This window comes from Xyrauchen texanus, chromosome 9 (genome assembly GCF_025860055.1).
Source record: "Xyrauchen texanus isolate HMW12.3.18 chromosome 9, RBS_HiC_50CHRs, whole genome shotgun sequence".
NCBI lineage: Eukaryota > Metazoa > Chordata > Actinopteri > Cypriniformes > Catostomidae > Xyrauchen > Xyrauchen texanus.
Window position 1 is genome coordinate 46,064,107 of NC_068284.1, and position 20,272 is coordinate 46,084,378.

At 38.1% G+C, this 20,272-nt stretch overlaps 1 protein-coding gene across 1 annotated transcript; it reads left to right on the top strand.

The window, feature by feature from the left end:
* The first annotated feature begins 8,792 nt into the window (after nt 1-8,792).
* LOC127648963 (cathepsin Z) lies at nt 8,793-20,070 on the top strand. Its single transcript, XM_052133825.1, has 6 exons — nt 8,793-8,930; nt 9,458-9,621; nt 15,920-16,099; nt 16,278-16,428; nt 17,384-17,549; nt 17,764-20,070. The coding sequence occupies exons 1-6, from the start codon at nt 8,800-8,802 to the stop codon at nt 17,875-17,877; spliced, it is 906 nt and encodes a 301-aa protein (XP_051989785.1). The 5' UTR covers nt 8,793-8,799; the 3' UTR covers nt 17,878-20,070.
* Nucleotides 20,071-20,272: the final 202 nt, after the last annotated feature.

Here is a 20,272-nt window from a genome sequence, read left to right on the forward strand (position 1 = left end):
AGAACAGTTAACCAAAATATTTCATACAGTAGCCGGCAAAGCCCTGAGAATAAGACAAATGTACAGGAGAAAGAAAGAAATCATTAAAGCCGATTGGTTTGATAAAGATTGTCAATCATTAAGAAAGGAATTACGATCATTATCAAATAAAAAACACAGAGACCCCGCAAACCAGCACACACGCTCCACATATCACCAAACACTGAACATGTACACGTCACTACTGAGAAGGAAAAGAGCTGATCATATGACAGCTAAACTCAACAAGATCGAGGAGGCTGTCAATGAAAACTACTTTTGGGATTTATGGAATCATTTAGATCAATCAAAAAAAGTCAAATCCACTCCCATCTGTAACCCAAAACTCTGGACAGAACATTTCGGAAACCTCTATTTACAAAATGAACCAAACCCCAGCCAAAAACACCTGACCTCTCAACTAAACAATCTGGAACACACAATAAAAGATCAATTAAACCATTTGGACGCCCCCATATCTTTAAATGAACTGAATGAAAGGATGAAATCCCTCAAAAATAACAAATCTTGTGGCTTGGATGGAATATGTAATGAGATGCTGAAACACAGCAGCCCCAAACTCAAAGATGCTATTCTGAAATTATTCAATCTCTTATTAAAATCAGGACACTTTCCTCAGAACTGGAAGAAAAATCAAATAACCCCAATCCTCAAACAAGGGGACAAGTACAACCCCAATAATTACAGGGGCATTACAGTCAGCAGCAACCTCGGGAAACTCTTCTGTTGCATTATAAACAACAGATTAGTGAACTTCATCCAAGAACACAAGACACTAAATACATGTCAGATTGGATTCATGCCTAAACAGAGAACCACTAATCACATCTACACACTTCACTCACTTATTCAAAAATATGTTCAGCAAACAAAACAAGGCAAAATATTCGGCTGCTTCATTGACTTTAAAAAGGCCTTTGATTGTGTTTGGCATGACGGACTCTTCCTGAAACTCATCCAGAGTGGCATCGGAGGAAAGACATATGATGTCATAAAAGACATGTACACTGAAAATAAATGCTGCGTGAAGATTAATGACAAAAGAACCAATTATTTCAATCAGACCAAGGGAGTTCGTCAAGGCTGCAGCCTCAGCCCAACTCTATTTAATATCTATATTAATGAACTGGCCACAACTCTTCAAAACTCATCTTGCCCTGGACTGATCTTAGATGGCAGAGAAATCAAATGCCTCCTTTACGCTGATCGACCTGCTGCTGCTGTCCCCTAATGAAGAGGGACTACATCAAAGCCTCTCCATTTTAGAAACATATAGCAGAGATTGGGCTTTACCATTAAACATGGAGAAGTCCAAAGTCATGATCTTTCAGAAAAAAATCGCATTTTGAGCAATAAATATATATTCACAATCGGGGAAGAATCCTTCATCATGTCAACCACTATAATTATTTGGGTCTTACAATCTCTGCTTCAGGACAGTTTGATTTGGCAATAAAAGATCTGACAGACAAAGCCCGTAGGACATATTATAGTATAAGAAAATCATTATTTAAATTCAACCCCCCCATTAAACTGTGGCTGAAAGTCTTCGACAGCATCATCAAACCAATACTCCTATATGGCTGTGAAATCTGGGGCCTCAAATATAAATTAAATTATGAATCTTGGGACAAAAGCCCTGTTGAAATTTTCCACCTAGAATTCTGTAAAAACATCCTGGGAGTTCACAGAAGTGCCCCGAATCTGGGCTGTAGAGCAGAACTGGGCCGGTTCCCTCTCCTCACTGAAATCCAGAAGAGAGCAGCTCAATTCTGGTTCCATTTGTCAGACGCACCTCCAGATAATTACCATCACTGTGCCTTTACACACAGGACAGGACACCCAGAGAGTGACCCTATGCACTATTTAGTAGAAAAATATCAGCTAAATTCATCCATCCAGTTCAGATTGGCCAAACTGAAACAGACAGACAGAATAACGCAGGAAGAATACATTCACGATTGGCAGCACAAAGTCACTCAGGTACATAAATTAAACTACTTCCACAGAATTAAGACGGATTATAAATTGGCACCATATTTGAGCCATATTAAAGATTATGGACAAAGAAAGCTACTGTCAAAGTATCGTCTGAGTGAGCACAGTCTGTCTGTAGAGACGGGTCGACACGGACAGAACCGGAGACCCAGAGAGGACAGACCGTGTTCACACTGCACTGAAGGAGTCTGTAGAGACGGGTCGACACGGACAGAACCGGAGACCCAGAGAGGACAGACCGTGTTCACACTGCACTGAAGGAGTTGTGGAGGATGAACTTCACTTCCTCACTCACTGCAGTAAATATGAGACCATTAGAAGCACTCACTTTACAAAAATAGCTCATATTCTACCTGAATTCCAGGACATAAATGACGTAGACAAACTCTCGTATCTAATGGGAGAGAAAGTCGAGTGTGTTCAGCTGCAGCGCAGTATGTGTCGTCCTGTCATCACATGAGGGCGAGAGACTGACCCCTCATCAGATTACACCTCTATTCAAACTCATATTTTAATTGATTTGTTTTTTGTTTTTTTCTTCTCCTTCCTTTATTGCTCTCTGTTTTTCACTTTGTCGTTTGTACTTATTTTTATTTGTTTATTATTATCATTATTATTCATTTATTGTATATACATGTTGTTGTTTTTTTATGTTTGTAATGTGTTTATTACTGCTTTGGCAACATTGTACACTGTATACAGTCATGCCAATAAAGCTCATTTGAATTGAATTGAATTGAATTGAGAGAGAGAGAGCGAGCGAGAGAGACAGAGAGAGAGAGAGAGACAGAGAGACAGAGAGAGAGACAGAGAGAGACATTTTTAAATTTTATTTTAAATGAGTAATGTATATAACTTTCAGCATGACTTGTCTTGGTATAACTATGAATAGGTAAGTATTATAATGTATTAAAATTGTGGTTTATTTATTCATTAGAAGTTATAACATATTATAAGGTGTATTATGAGACTTTACTGATGCATTATAAATATGGGCTTCATACAAAGTGTTACCAAAAAGGCATCAGAAAGGTGCGATAAAGAGATTTCAGACAGCACTTGCTAACAGCGCAACTGTTCCCATTCACTTTTTCAGCCCTGAGACTCGTAGTGACGGATTAATTGACAGCTGCTGTCAGACTCTATGTTATTATTATTCCTCACACGGTCGCAAGACGACATGTACATGAATCTGGCATGGTGAGCTGGAACCTGCTTACGTCAGCTGTCACCGCTTACGTCACGAAGTACCGCAAACAGCCAATAGGAAAATTCAACTGCAGTAGCCACCGTTCAACCTGAAGAGGGCAGCATTCAGACGTTTTTACACCATATATTGTAGAATTAAAACACTTTATACACAAATGTCAAAAAAATTACTTGAATCAATGAACAGAACTAATAAAGCCCCATGCTTACAGATCATTAACTAAAAAAAGTTGGTTTAGGGTTTAGTTACCCTTTAAAGAGTCGGTACTAAGAAAAGAAAATATATTTTTTTAATAAAATTATTTCAAAATATTCAGATATTTGCAAATATACAAGTAGTTTGAGAGTGTATCGGGAGATTGCGTCATCCATAGTGCATCATGGGTAGTGTTGTTTTTCACCAGGAATTCCGTTATTGAAATAACGCATACTGATGCGTTAAAGAAAATACCATCAATTAACAGCCTCTGAGCTTACTGTAGGTCTGTCTTTAAATATTTATACATAATCATTAAAAATGAATTACACTATGGAATATGAATGGTCATTTTACTTCTGGAACTCGACTTTTGTGCTCTACATGCATGAGACGGTCAGTAATGTGAACTGTGTGTAGATTAGACAATACATGACCTAAAGTGATTAGATTCTACAGCACATTACTATGAGTCTATTTCTCTAAAGAGTCTTTGTGTATCCAAGAACGTTAAATGACGGAGTCAAAGAGTGATTTTAGTAACGCATTAACGCACCTTTAATACATTCTACCACAGTCCAGGGAAATATATGACAATCTTTTTAATAAAGAAAACTGTTGCCTCCCCAAAGTTAGAGCTTAATTCATGTTCAGGGCGTCATAAAACTACATACTGTATCACAGCGGGAAAACTCTTTGATGTTGGAGGTATAAATGCATTTAATCCTTAATTGAACTGGGAGGACATTAAGAGCTGCATTTGGAAGCAACAGGATGATGTGAAATTGAATCACATGGCAAACTCAGTCCAAGCATCCTGCTGAGTGGACAAACTGAGGTTATTAAATAACTTCCGATAGTTGAGAGCACTGACAATCATTTCTTTATATTGAGTTTGCTCAAGAAACAACGTACATAGAGTAGACATATTGGCCAGTCAAAAAAATGTAAAAATAATAATAAAAAAAAAAAATAAATAAATAAATAAATATATATATATATATATATATATATATATATATATATATATATATATATATATATATATATATATAAACAAATAATAATTAAATGATAATCATGCTATATCAATAATAGCATCAACAATCAATCATAATAAATATATGGAATTATGAATGATAAAGAGACGTTAGACCAAATGACAGCCTCAGTCACCATTCACTTTTATTGTATGGAAAAAGGATGCAGTGAATGTCAATGGAGACATTATTTTTTATCTTGCCGTCCACAGAAGTTTTGGTAGAGCTAACTCTTTAAAGGGGACATGACATGCCTTTTTTATTATTTTAATATGTTCCTTGAGGTGCGCTTATAATATTAGGATAGTCTTTTTCTTTACAAAAACTCTTATATCTGAAAAAATAAATTAATAAATTAATAAAAAAAATGCTCATTTTTTTCAGTCTCATTCTCACCCTCTGTCAGAAGCGCTCAGTTTTGGTGCTGCTTCTCCTTTAAGACTTGACAGTGCACGGCCACTGTTCTGATTGGCTCTCTCTTCTTGCCATCTCACTGCTCACCTCTACTGGGCGGGGCTACGGAATTTATTAAAGGTAAAGTAGCCGTTGATGTGTTGTTGAGGAGGTGGTCTATGGTGTGACATCACAATGTGGAAGAAGTAGAGAACATTCCGTAGAGTCGTTTTGGCAGCTTTGTTTCAACAAATGCCCTTTTGCAGTGGAGGATGTTTTAGTTCTGAAGCATACAGTATGTTTTTAAAGTACGGTGACCTCTTCTATGTTAAAAGATCAAAGAAATGATCATGACCTCTTTAAGCCTTACAGACCTTTATTTTATCAAAACAAATTTACAGAAACAAAATAAAACTTTACTCAAAATGTAATTCATTTGTATGAAAAAGAGCTTTTTCCTGCATCTCTTTTGGTCACATCTGACTCTGATAGCTGTGTATCGAAACGTCCACCTGCATTCTGTCAATAGAGATACGTATAAACATTTAAAGACAGACCCACAGTGAGCTCTGAGGTTGTTCATCGAAGCTATATACCTTTGTTGAAGCCATTAGTCCACGTTATTTCAACTTTGTTTAAAAATTGTGTTTGATAGCTCAATTCATGGTAAACCACTACAATACCCATGATCCCGAAGAGATAGCTCCGCCAATCAGAGAACCGCGGCCAAACAGGTCCAGCAGTGTCTGTCCACTCCCATGACACACTATGAGTGACACAATCGAATCTCCATACTCTCTCAAACTAAATATATATAATAAGTAATATAAGTAATACGAGAAGTAGGAAAGATGACTCAAAATACCTGAATGACCTGTCTGATATGTCTTACTCCACAGATGTGAATGTAGACAAAGCTGCAGCCTGGAGATCTCCAAATAGGGGCGGAATCTCGAAAAGAGCACCGGGAAGCTCCAGAAGGGGGCGACACTTCCATACGCGGTTAGGGTTAGGCTAGGGGCTCTTAGACTTATTGCATGTGTCTGTCTAATACTCGATTCTGATTGGTCAATGGTGCCATCTAATGGTATGATATTTCATTATTAACCAAATAAACACCAACAGAACTCCGATGAATATCAAAGGTAGAATTCAGCAGTTTAGCGATTGCTTTCTCCACATAATTACATCATTTCAACGCAAATCAATATTTTATGTTGGTTAGAAGCCATGTAATGAGTGGGATAATGTAAGGTCAGCCTGTTGTCATTGCAAAATAAAGCCCTAACAACAATCCCTAATGCGATTATAACCAGCTGACTGTACATTATCGCTTAACTATAAGACCACTAGATGGCGCCATTTACCAATCAGAATCGAGTATTCCAGAGAGCCGTGTAATAAAGACATTAAAACATGGTGATTATCAGACGATCAGGTTAATCTGCACGACCTTTACGACTGTGCACATATTTTTCTTTATAAATAAATGTATGGTGTGGTGTAAGGCACCGTCGTGGTCTAATGTTATTTAATAAGGTGCACGGTCCATTGTTTCTTTATTTTTGCATTTCTTTAGTAACAAAGTAGTCAGACTCTGAACTATTGAAACCACAAATAACATAAAACCATTTTCTTGTTTCATCATCCCTGGAAAATCATAAGAGACTGAGGTAATGTTGTTTATATTAAAAATGTCATAATAATCAGTGTGTTTGCTACCATTGATAAATGATAAACCGGAAATTTCCTTACACAAGAAACGCTTACGGAACTAACAGTGTGATTTATTTTTTAAAGAATAATTAAAATTGTACAAACAAGAGTATAGTATAAAATAAAACATGTCGTGCCATCTGGTGACTACAGTATATATGATCCACCACAGATGACTTCATCAGTCCTTCAAAAGTCTACATTTGACCCTTGGGACATTTTTGTTTTTTCGATCATTTTGGTTGTGTTAATGCCAACGGCATACATTTTTGCCAAAGGTGTGTATTTTTTGGGGAATTTTGATGTTTCAACCTCAGTTCCTATAATTGATCTATAATACACTGTGTGCACAAAATAGTAACACTCAGGACCTTCAGGACAAAAATGTCCCCATTGGAATATTTGATCCCAGTGCCATTACAGTTTTTTTCGATTGCTAAAAGACAGTGAGCACAACTGGAGCTACATGTGCAAAACTCTAACTACAGTCTGCACTATCAACAGTCACCTGAGCTAAACAGTTCACATCACCTGCAAAACTCATTCCAAGCAACACAACTCTTAACACATGGCTCAAAACAGGCTCAGTGCAGCCAAACACTATACACAACCCTCACTGAGATAACACACACTGTCACTCAAACACTATACACAACCCTCACTGAGATAACACACACTGTCACTCAAACACTATACACAACCCTCACTGAGATAACACACACTGTCACTCAAACACTATACACAACCCTCACTGAGATAACGCACACTGTCACTCAAACACTATACACAACCCTCACTGAGATAACGCACACTGTCACTCAAACACTATGCACAACCCTCACTGAGATAACGCACACTGTCACTCAAACACTATGCACAACCCTCACTGAGATAACACACACCGTCACTCAAACACTATGCACAACCCTCACTGAGATAACACACACCGTCACTCAAACACTATGCACAACCCTCACTGAGATAACACACACTGTCACTCAAACACTATACACAACCCTCACTGAGATAACACACACTGTCACTCAAACACTATACACAACCCTCACTGAGATAACACACACTGTCACTCAAACACTATACACAACCCTCACTGAGATAACGCACACTGTCACTCAAACACTATACACAACCCTCACTGAGATAACACACACTGTCACTCAAACACTATACACAACCCTCACTGAGATAACACACACTGTCACTCAAACACTATACACAACCCTCACTGAGATAACACACACTGTCACTCAAACACTATGCACAACCCTCACTGAGATAACACACACTGTCACTCAAACACTATGCACAACCCTCACTGAGATAACACACACTGTCACTCAAACACTATGCACAACCCTCACTGAGATAACACACACCGTCACTCAAACACTATACACAACCCTCACTGAGATAACACACACCGTCACTCAAACACTATACACAACCCTCACTGAGATAACACACACCGTCACTCAAACACTATGCACAACCCTCACTGAGATAACACACACCGTCACTCAAACACTATACACAACCCTCACTGAGATAACACACACCGTCACTCAAACACTATACACAACCCTCACTGAGATAACACACACTGTCACTCAAACACTATGCACAACCCTCACTGAGATAACACACACATTTAATAAATGATGCAGCTAAAATTGTGTGGGTGTTTTTGTATGGATGGTATGGAGTGTGTTTTGCATGTGTGTATTGAGAAGTGTTTGTGTGTGTGTGGGGGAGTGTGGGCAGGTTTAAGTGGTTTACAAGGACTTTTTAAGTTTACAAACTGGTATTATTAACTGAGTATTATGCTATAAATGTGGTTTATGAGGAAATTTCTAGTGTGAGTCCGTGTGTGTGTGTGTGTCTGTGTGTGTGTGTTTGTGGGCGTGTGTGGGAGAGTGAGTGTGTGTGTGTGGGTGCGTGTGTGCCGTGCGTATAATATGAAAGTAAAGCAGCATGAATTACATTATAGAAAAAAAATGTAGCCTACATAGTAAACAGTTGCATATATTGCTTTCATATTTTTATCGTATTTTTTTCAGCCTTTTAATTTATGTTGGTTAAAATAACCACAAACACTGACACAGCTCAGGACTGTTTCTTTCCGGTGCTCTAGAGGGCCACAGAACTCTTGTTCTAGATTCTTCCACAAGTCAAATGTAAACATTCAACATGGCGGCTGGTTTGTTTTGGTTCTTATTTCTGTTGGATGTTTCTGTAAATTCGAGAGGATTCATTGAAGCTCAGCAGATGCTAGACGCATGTTACAAACCAATCAAGGACCACAGACCATCATTTATAAAGTATGTACATATTCTGTGTTGTTAGTTATATTGAGTATGTTTTGCTTGCAGTATGAGCACCTATACAATACATATATTTATAAAAAGTACTAGGACAATAATATAGTAATTCTGTGGTAATAATATGGTAATTCTGTTTTTGTAACACTGTACTACTGTGCAATTTATTATTATTATTATTATTATTATTATCCTGGTTATTATGTACCACAGCAATACCATGTGTACCATGGGAATACTAAAGTATTCTCTGATGTACTTTGGTGTTTAATAAAAGTACTATGGTTAGCAGTAGGAGTATGATAATGATAAGCTATACACTTTATAATGGTCTGGTCACACTAATTATTGTTTAGATAACAGGTACTTAGGAAATTGTTAGACAGAATTATTAAATGTCAGCTAAATGCACGAACTGTATTTGTAATATGTCAGTTATAATGTATTTTGTTTGTTATAGCAATGCATTGGACTGGAATGACATTTGTAATGTAATAATAATCTGTGCATGTTTATTGTTGCTTTAGGACTTACCTGCGACCTCATGAATATGTAAATGCCTCTGATCTCCCCGCCTCTTGGGACTGGCGCAACATCGATGGCAAAAACTTTGTGAGCATCACTCGCAATCAGCACATTCCACAGTACTGCGGCTCGTGCTGGGCCATGGGCGCCACCAGTGCACTCGCAGGTGAGAGAGAGAGAGAGAGAGAGGAGAAGCACTTATCCACTTTTTTAGCTGTTTTGGTCCCATTCAGAAAAGCCACAACACAACGAAATTAAAGGGTATAGTTTTATTCTAATACTTTATTGTAATTATATGTTATAATTATACATATTATATTCTCTGCACCCATCTACTGAGGTACTTCAACTTGGGAATTAACATTACTTACATTTAAACATCATATTTACGAAATAAGCCACAACACAAAGAAATAAGCCGCAACACAACAAAATGAAGCCACAACACAATTAAATTAACTTGCAACACAACGGAAATAAGCCACAATGCAAAAAAGCCACAACACACAAAAAAAGCCACAACACACAAGAAAAGCCACAACACAACAGAAAAGCCACAACACAAAAGAAAAGCCTCAACACAACAGAAAAGACACAACACAAAAGAAAAGCCTCAACACAACAGAAAAGCCACAACACAAAAGAAAAGCCAAAACACAACAGAAAAGCCTCAACACAAAAGAAAAGCCAAAAAACAACAGAAAAGCCTCAACACAAAAGAAAAGTCACAACATAACAAAAAAGCCTCAACACAAAAGAAAAGCCACAACACAACAGAAAAGCCACAACACAAAAGAAAAGCCACAACACAACAGAAAAGCCACAACACAAAAGAAAAGCCACAACACAACAGAAAAGTCACAACACAAAAGCCACAACACAAAGCAAAAAAGCCACAATACAAAAGAAAAGCCACAACACAATGCAAAAAAGCCACAAAACAACAGAAAAGCCACTTCACAAAAGAAAAGCCACAACACAACAGAAAAGCCACAACACAAAAGAAAAGCCACAACACAACAGAAAAGCCACAACAGAAAAGCCCCAACACAATGCAAAAAAGCCACAACACAACAGAAAAGCCACAACACAAAAGAAAAGCCACAACACAACAGAAAAGCCCCAACATAATGCAAAAAAGCCACAACAGAAAGGAAAAGCCACAACAGAAAAGCCACAACACAATGCAGAAAAGCCACAACACAAAAGAAAAGCCACAACACAACAGAAAAGCCACAACACAACAGAAAAGCCACAACACAACAGAAAAGCCACAACACAAAAGAAAAGCCACAACACAACAGAAAAGCCACAATACAATGCAGAAAAGCCACAACACAACAGAAAAGCCACAACACAAAAGAAAAGCCTCAACACAACAGAAAAGCCACAACACAAAAGAAACAACACAAAAGAAAAGCCTCAACACAACAGAAAAGCCACAACACAAAAGAAAAGCCACAACACAAAAGAAAAGCCACAACACAACAGAAAAGCCACAACACAAAAGAAAAGACTCAACACAAAAGAAAAGCCTCAACACAACAGAAAAGCCACAACACAAAAGAAAAGCCACAACACAACAGAAAAGCCACAACACAAAAGAAAAGACTCAACACAAAAGAAAAGCCTCAACACAACAGAAAAGCAACAATGCAATGCAAAAAGCCACTACACAACAGAAAAGACACAACACAAAAGAAAAGCCACAACACAACAGAAAAGAAACAATGCAATGCAAAAAGCCACAACACAACAGAAAAGCCTCAACACAACAGAAAAGCCACAACACAAAAGAAAAGCCACAACACAACAAGAAAAGCCACAACACAACAGAAAAGCCACAACACAAAAGAAAAGGCACAACACAAAAGAAAAGCCTCAACACAACAGAAAAGCCACAACACAAAAGAAAAGCCCCAACACAACAGAAAAGGCACAACACAAAAGAAAAGCCTCAACACAACAGAAAAGCCACAACACAAAAGAAAAGCCCCAACACAACAGAAAAGCCACAACACAACAGAAAAGGCACAACACAAAAGAAAAGCCACAACACAACAGAAAAGCCACAACACAAAAGAAAAGCCTCAACACAACACGAAAAGACACAACACAAAAGAAAAGACACAATAGAAAAGCCACAACACAACAACAAAGCCACAACACAATGCAAAAAGCCACAACACAAAAGAAAAGCCACAACACAACAGAAAAGCCACAACACAAAAGAAAAGCCTCATCACAACACAAAAGACACAACACAAAAGAAAAGACACAATAGAAAAGCCACAACACAACAACAAAGCCACAACACAATGCAAAAAAGCCACAACACAAAAGAAAAGCCACAACACAACAGAAAAGCCACAACACAAAAGAAAAGCCTCATCACAACACAAAAGACACAACACAAAAAGAAAAGACACAATAGAAAAGCCACAACACAACAACAAAGCCACAACACAATGCAAAAAGCCACAACACAAAAGAAAAGCCACAACACAACACAAAAGCCACAACACAAAGCAAAAAAGCCACAACACAACAGAAAAGCCACTTCACAAAAGAAAAGCCACAACACAACAGAAAAGCCACAACACAAAAGAAAAGCCACAACACAACAGAAAAGCCACAACAGAAAAGCCCCAACACAATGCAAAAAAGCCACAACACAACAGGAAATGCACAACACAACAGAAAAGCCACAACACAAAAGAAAAGCCACAACACAACAGAAAAGCCACAACACAATGCAAAAAACCACAACAGAAAAGAAAAGCCACAACACAACAGATAAGCCACAACACAACAGAAAATCCACAACACAATGCAAAAAAGCCACAACACAAAAGAAAAGCCACAACACAACAAAAAAAAACACAATGCAATGCAAAAAAGACACAATACAACAGAAAAGCCACAACACAAAATAAAAGCCTCAACACAAAAGAAAAGCCACAACAGAAAAGAAACAACACAAAAGAAAAGCCTCAACACAACAGAAAAGCCACAACACAAAAGAAAAGCCTCAACACAACAGAAAAGCCACAACACAAAAGAAAAGCCACAACACAACAGAAAAGCCACAACACAAAAGAAAAGACTCAACACAACAGAAAAGCAACAATGCAATGCAAAAAGCCACTACACAACAGAAAAGCCACAACACAAAAGAAAAGCCACAACACAACAGAAAAGCCACAACACAACAGAAAAGCCACAACACAAAAGAAAAGCCCCAACACAAAAAGAAAAGCCACAACACAAACAGAAAAGCCACAACACAACAGAAAAGCCACAACACAACAGAAAAGCCACAACACAAAAGAAAAGCCACAACACAAAAGAAAAGCCACAACACAACAGAAAAGCCACAACACAACAGAAAAGCCACAACACAAAAGAAAAGCCCCAACACAAAAGAAAAGCCACAACAAAACAGAAAAGCCACAACACAAAAGAAAAGCCCCAACACAAAAGAAAAGCCACAACAAAACAGAAAAGCCACAACACAACAGAAAAGCCGCAACACAAAAGAAAAGCCTCAACACAACAGAAAAGCCACAACACAAAAGAAAAGCCCCAACACAAAAGAAAAGCCACAACACAAACAGAAAAGGCACAACACAACAGAAAAGCCACAACACAAAAGAAAAGCCTCAACACAACAGAAAAGCCACAACACAAAAGAAAAGCCACAACACAAAAGAAAAGCCACAACACAACAGAAAAGCCACAACACAAAAGAAAAGCCCCAACACAAACAGAAAAGCCACAACAAAACAGAAAAGCCACAACACAACAGAAAAGCCGCAACACAAAAGAAAAGCCTCAACACAACAGAAAAGCCACAACACAAAAGAAAAGCCACAACACAACAGAAAAGCCACAACACAAAAGAAAAGACTCAACACAAAAGAAAAGCCTCAACACAACAGAAAAGCAACAATGCAATGCAAAAAAGCCACTACACAACAGAAAAGACGCAACACAAAAGAAAAGCCACAACACAACAGAAAAGAAACAATGCAATGCAAAAAAGCCACAACACAAAAGAAAAGCCTCAACACAACAGAAAAGCCACAACACAAAAGAAAAGCCACAACACAAAAGAAAAGCCACAACACAACAGAAAAGCCACAACACAAAAGAAAAGGCACAACACAAAAGAAAAGCCTCAACACAACAGAAAAGCCACAACACAAAAGAAAAGCCCCAACACAACAGAAAAGGCACAACACAAAAGAAAAGCCTCAACACAACAGAAAAGCCACAACACAAAAGAAAAGCCCCAACACAACAGAAAAGCCACAACACAACAGAAAAGGCACAACACAAAAGAAAACCCACAACACAACAGAAAAGCCACAACACAAAAGAAAAGCCTCAACACAACACAAAAGACACAACACAAAAGAAAAGACACAATAGAAAAGCCACAACACAACAACAAAGCCACAACACAATGCAAAAAATCCACAACACAAAAGAAAAGCCACAACACAACAGAAAAGCCACAACACAAAAGAAAAGCCTCATCACAACACAAAAGACACAACACAAAAGAAAAGACACAATAGAAAAGCCACAACACAACAACAAAGCCACAACACAATGCAAAAAAGCCACAACACAAAAGAAAAGCCACAACACAACAGAAAAGCCACAACACAAAAGAAAAGCCTCATCACAACACAAAAGACACAACACAAAAGAAAAGACACAATAGAAAAGCCACAACACAACAACAAAGCCACAACACAATGCAAAAAAGCCACAACACAAAAGAAAAGCCACAACACAACACAAAAGCCACAACACAAAGCAAAAAAGCCACAACACAACAGAAAAGCCACTTCACAAAAGAAAAGCCACAACACAACAGAAAAGCCACAACACAAAAGAAAAGCCACAACACAACAGAAAAGCCACAACAGAAAAGCCCCAACACAATGCAAAAAAGCCACAACACAACAGGAAATGCACAACACAACAGAAAAGCCACAACACAAAAGAAAAGCCACAACACAACAGAAAAGCCCCAACACAATGCAAAAAAGCCACAACAGAAAGGAAAAGCCACTACAGAAAAGCCACAACACAATGCAAAAAACCACAACAGAAAAGAAAAGCCACAACACAACAGATAAGCCACAACACAACAGAAAATCCACAACACAATGCAAAAAAGCCACAACACAAAAGAAAAGCCACAACACAACAAAAAAAAACACAATGCAATGCAAAAAAGACACAATACAACAGAAAAGCCACAACACAAAATAAAAGCCTCAACACAAAAGAAAAGCCACAACAGAAAAGAAACAACACAAAAGAAAAGCCTCAACACAACAGAAAAGCCACAACACAAAAGAAAAGCCTCAACACAACAGAAAAGCCACAACACAAAAGAAAAGCCACAACACAACAGAAAAGCCACAACACAAAAGAAAAGACTCAACACAACAGAAAAGCAACAATGCAATGCAAAAAAGCCACTACACAACAGAAAAGCCGCAACACAAAAGAAAAGCCACAACACAACAGAAAAGCCACAACACAACAGAAAAGCCACAACACAAAAGAAAAGCCCCAACACAAAAGAAAAGCCACAACAAAACAGAAAAGCCACAACACAACAGAAAAGCCACAACACAACAGAAAAGCCACAACACAAAAGAAAAGCCCCAACACAAAAGAAAAGCCACAACAAAACAGAAAAGCCACAACACAACAGAAAAGCCGCAACACAAAAGAAAAGCCTCAACACAACAGAAAAGCCACAACACAAAAGAAAAGCCCCAACACAAAAGAAAAGCCACAACAAAACAGAAAAGGCACAACACAACAGAAAAGCCACAACACAAAAGAAAAGCCACAACACAATGCAAAAAATTAAGCTGCAACAAATTCATGATCTCACCTGCATTGAATCAGAACTGCCAAACAAATGAAAAGCAGTGTTCAAAATGTCTATTTTCTCTGTTGTGGCTTCTGTTGTGCTTTTGCTTATTTCCATTGTTTTGTGGCTTAATGGTGTTGTGTCTTATTTCTATTGTGTTGTGTGTCCCAACTTTTGTTTGCTTTGCAAATTAGTTTTGTGTTTTGTTGTGCACCGCTGGGCCACCGTACCAAGCAATGAACCAAAGAGGCCAGCTCCGGGCTGAATCACAACATTACAAACTTTGATTTGACGCAAACAATTATTTGAAAATCGGACAAAAAGACAAAGTACTTAACGTCTTTTATGAGAGAATGAACTACAATCCCATGAAGCATTGCGAAGGACGTTATCGAATAAAAAAAGCATGGAAAATATGAAACCATCTATTTTAAGTTTGCTAAATTACTAAGTTTGCAGATGACTGCAGTAGAATCAAAGTGTGAAGTCTTTAGATGCAGCACACAGAAACCAAGTCAATGCCACTTACCTTGATTTGTTCTCTTTCCTTCAAATTTAGATCGTATTAACATCAAGAGGAAAGGGGCGTGGCCTTCTGCATACCTGTCTGTGCAGAATGTGATTGACTGTGGCGGGGCGGGCTCGTGTTATGGAGGCGATCATGTGAGAGTGTATGCATACGCACACGAGCGAGGCATTCCTGATGAAACCTGTAATAATTACCAAGCCCGTAATCAAAGTAAGTACCAAACTCTATAATAATTAAATATTTTTAGGAGACTTTGCCCTACAAGTTGCATTCATACAGTAATTACTGTTGTCACCTTACTCTCCATTCCCAGGTGTGATGGCCATAATATAGACATGTACAACGTTAGGTGTGTTGATTTTAAATATCTACTCATTTGCGTTTGTAGAATGTGATTCGTTTAATCAGTGCGGGACATGTTCGTTCTTTGGCTCCTGCTCCATAATTCAAAACTACACAGTGTGGAAAGTTGGGGACTATGGCGTGGTCTCAGGACGAGACAGGATGAAAGCTGAAATCTACAAAAATGGGCCGATCAGGCAAGTTAAACATCCTTAAAGGGATAGTTCACCCAAAAAGGAAAATTCTCTCATCATTTACTCACCTTCATGTCATCCCAGATGTGTATGACTATGACAAATTAAGATTTTTAGAAGAGTATTTAATTTCTGTTGGTCCATCCAATGCAGGTGAGTGATGGCCCGAACTTTGAAGCTCAAAAAACATTTAAAGGCAGCATAAAAGTAATCCATAACACTCCAGTGTTTAAATCCATGTCTTCAGAAGCAATATGATGGGTGTGGGTAAGGAACAGATCAATATTTATGTACTTTTGTTTTACTATAAATGTCCTCTTTCACCAAGCCAATCCGATGCGCGTTCACAAGATGACATGAGTCGCTATCTTCATGCATATCGCCACCTATTGGGCAGGGAGGATAACGATAAAAAGGAATTATAAAGCAATGGAAAATAATTGATAAATAAAATTTTCATAGGAGGCCTGGGTAGCTGGACGCTGACTACCACCCCTGGTGACGCGAGTTCTAATCCAGGGCGTGCTGAGTGACTCCAGCCAGGTCTCCTAAGCAACCAAAATGGCCAGGTTGCTAGGGAGGGTAGAATCACATGGGGTAACCTCCTCGTGCTCGCTACAACAGCCCAGTAGGTGGCGATATGCAGGAACAATGCAAAACGGCAAAAAAACAAACTTGCATATGATGGGTTGGTAAAAGTGGAGATTTATCGTAAAAAAGGGCTTAATTATTGATCTGTTTGCCATCGCTTCTGAAGATCCACTGGAGTTGTATGGATTACTTTTAGGCTGCCTTTATGTGCTTTTTTGAGCTTCAAAGTTTCAATTAAGACAAAGTACAGCAATATGCGATAACAAGTCGAAATGGCCTCTTGTGGTGTTGTGTTGGTCATGGTAGCCTGTTATTTTATATTAGACATGCCTTTTTTTGTAGTAAGTTTCCCTCTCTTTTTGTGCAGCTGTGCAATAATGGCCACTAAAGCCCTGGAGTCATATGACGGAGGGATATATGCTGAATTTCACATTCTGTCTCTGCCGAATCACATCATCTCAGTTGCGGGCTGGGGCGTATCAGAGGACGGGACAGAGTTCTGGATCGTCAGAAACTCTTGGGGCGAGTTTTGGGTCAGTAATATTGTACATTGTGAGGAATTTAAAGGGATGGATCCCTAAAAAGAAAATACTCTAATCGTTTACTCATCCTCATATGGATTGATGTGGTGTTTTTGTCCATACAAAGCAAGTCAATGGGTGTTAAACTTTCAAGCTCCACATAGGACAGCATAAAAAGTAATCCAACTGACTGACTGTGAATATCTTGTTCTTGTATATCTCATAGGGTGAGTCGGGCTGGGCCAGGATTGTCACCAGTGCATATAAGGGAGGGAAAGGCAACTGGTACAACCTCGCCATAGAGCAAAACTGTGCATACGGAGACCCAATCGTGATGTAGTGGAGGAGGTGGGATCTGGGACACTTCCACTCACAGTATTAGAATTGAACTCATCATCCGCTCATCAAGCACACAGAATAATGAATTGCTGAAGAGCAAGACGTGAATAGTTTTTATGTAATTGTGAAGAATGTAAATCATTGTTTACATATCAAACATGGGAGATGTGTCATATTAGAGTTATAGAACCTTAATTATCTTAAATCAAGATGGTTTTCAATAGAGTGGGAGTGGAGATGAGTAGTAATATGATGCAGTTCACAGCTCTATTTTATTGCAGATCAAAGGTCATGTACATGTTGCCAAATATTTTAGGACACTATAAGGATTCACACAAAATGCGTTTTTGTGGCCATTAAAAAACTTTTTCATACATAAACAAGTGCTAGACAGACATGATCTTTGAACATGCTTTTTTGAGGTGACGTGTCACATGGGCAAGGCGATTTATTTTTAAAGCACAATTAAAAACAACTGTTGACCAATGTGCTGTACAATAAAATAAGTCAGGTGGAGTGGGCAGGTCTGGAGGCATTCTGTCGGGTCCTTCACACTTTCTGTAATTGGGTGAATCGCACAAAGCCTGTCAAGAACGTGTGCAGGTCTATATTTCACCAAAAAATAAGACAAATATTTTGCATGAAAACAAATTAAGATTTATTTGTGATTTTTGTCAAGGTGACATTATTGTCATGATTTAAGGTAGACTTTATGACTTTAAGATTTTTAGGAGAAGATGGAGCTCTGTCAGGTCCTTATAATGGAAGTAAATGGGTGCCAGCACTTGGCAAAGGTCCAAAAGTCACATTTAGTCAGCATAAAAGTAATCCACAAGACTCCAGTCCATCAATTAATGTCTATTGAAGCAAATCGATACGTTGTAAATAAGCCGCCTGAACTCGCCGACACGCTTACGTCAAGCTTCGCGTCAGCTGCGTGGCTGGAAGTGCTGTTTAAAAGTTAACGTATTAATTATCAATTAAATTTTTACACAAACATATCAATTTGTTTTAGAAGACATTCATTGATCGACTGGAGTGGTGTGGATTAGGAATGCACCAATCCGATACCTAGATCAGTATCGGCAGATCGGGTATCGGTCCGACGAGCCCCATTGTTTGTCACTGTCAAGCTCAAACAATTACATAAAAGAACCATAAAAACACCAGTAAAGTAGTTCATATGAATCGTGCATTTTATTCAAAGCCACTTGAAGACGTGCGATAGCTGTGAATCACAAAAGGCTGTGTTTAATTAGTAAATATATAAAATGCACGTGCAGCTCCAGGACGTTAGTGAATGGTGCTGCTCTGTTTACACGCAGTTGCAGTTTTAGCCTTCACGCTGCTGCACAATATTTTAGCGCTACTCACAAGCAACATCTCAGATGTAGATGCTCAATAGTTCGGTTCACTTATAATATGCATTTAGAATGGCACTGGAGGTGCATTTGACCAGAACTTGAATAAAAAGCGAATTAAACTACTGTGAACTAGCCTACAAACACACACATACAGGACTTCCTGGAGAGTTCAGAATGTCAAAATAAAAGCGTGAGGGTTTAAAAGTTAAAGGTGCACGAGTAAAATATGTTACTAAATATTACTATTATAATATATTATTATTTGTTTACAAATTATAATAATGTTTTAAGTTGAATGAGTTACCAAAAATTCTAAATTGATATTAATATTATAAAATGATTATGCAAAAAAACACTGGTATCGGATCAGGATCGGTATCGGTATCGGTCGATACTGAGATTTCTGATAGCGGAATCGGATCAGAAGAGAAAAAGTGGTATCGGTGCATCGATGCCTAGTGTGGATTACTTTTATGCTGCCAAAAAATTACTTTTGGGCCATCAGAGTGTTGGCACCCATGTGCTTCCATTATAAGGGCCTGACAGAGCTCTTCTAAATATCTTCTTCATTTGTGTTCTGCTGAAGAAACACAGTCATACACATCTGGGATGGCATCACGGGAAGTGAATAAAGAGAGAATTTTCATTTTTGGGTGAACTAGTCCTTTAAGCACATTTCTCCCAATTATCATTCCTATAATGCAAAAATATCTCTTCTCATTACCGTAATGCGAACGAAAATGTATACAAAAATGAAAATATTTGACATCATGCCTTTATGGTGATTTTACTGTTATTAAAAAATAATAAATAAATAAAATAAATTTAGGACCGGATTATTGTCATTACTGTTCGTCAATAACGTGCTTAATTGCAATGAAAATAATGTCAAAATTGTCTTTTTTTATGCAAATGATCATTTCTTGACCTTGACGTAGACATGCTTTGGTGGCAAAAATGGTTTGCTTTCTATTTTAAGTATATCATTCATATTTACTTTATACCTGCATGTATCATAAACATTAAGACAAG

Coding starts and splice junctions, on each gene's coding strand:
- LOC127648963 (XM_052133825.1), top strand. CDS start 8,800: ATGGCGGCTGGTTTGTTTTGGTTCTTATTTCTGTTGGATGTTTCTGTA. Junction 16,100..16,277: donor TTACCAAGCCCGTAATCAAA/GTAAGTACCAAA, acceptor TTGCGTTTGTAG/AATGTGATTCGTTTAATCAG. Junction 16,429..17,383: donor TACAAAAATGGGCCGATCAG/GCAAGTTAAACA, acceptor CTTTTTGTGCAG/CTGTGCAATAATGGCCACTA.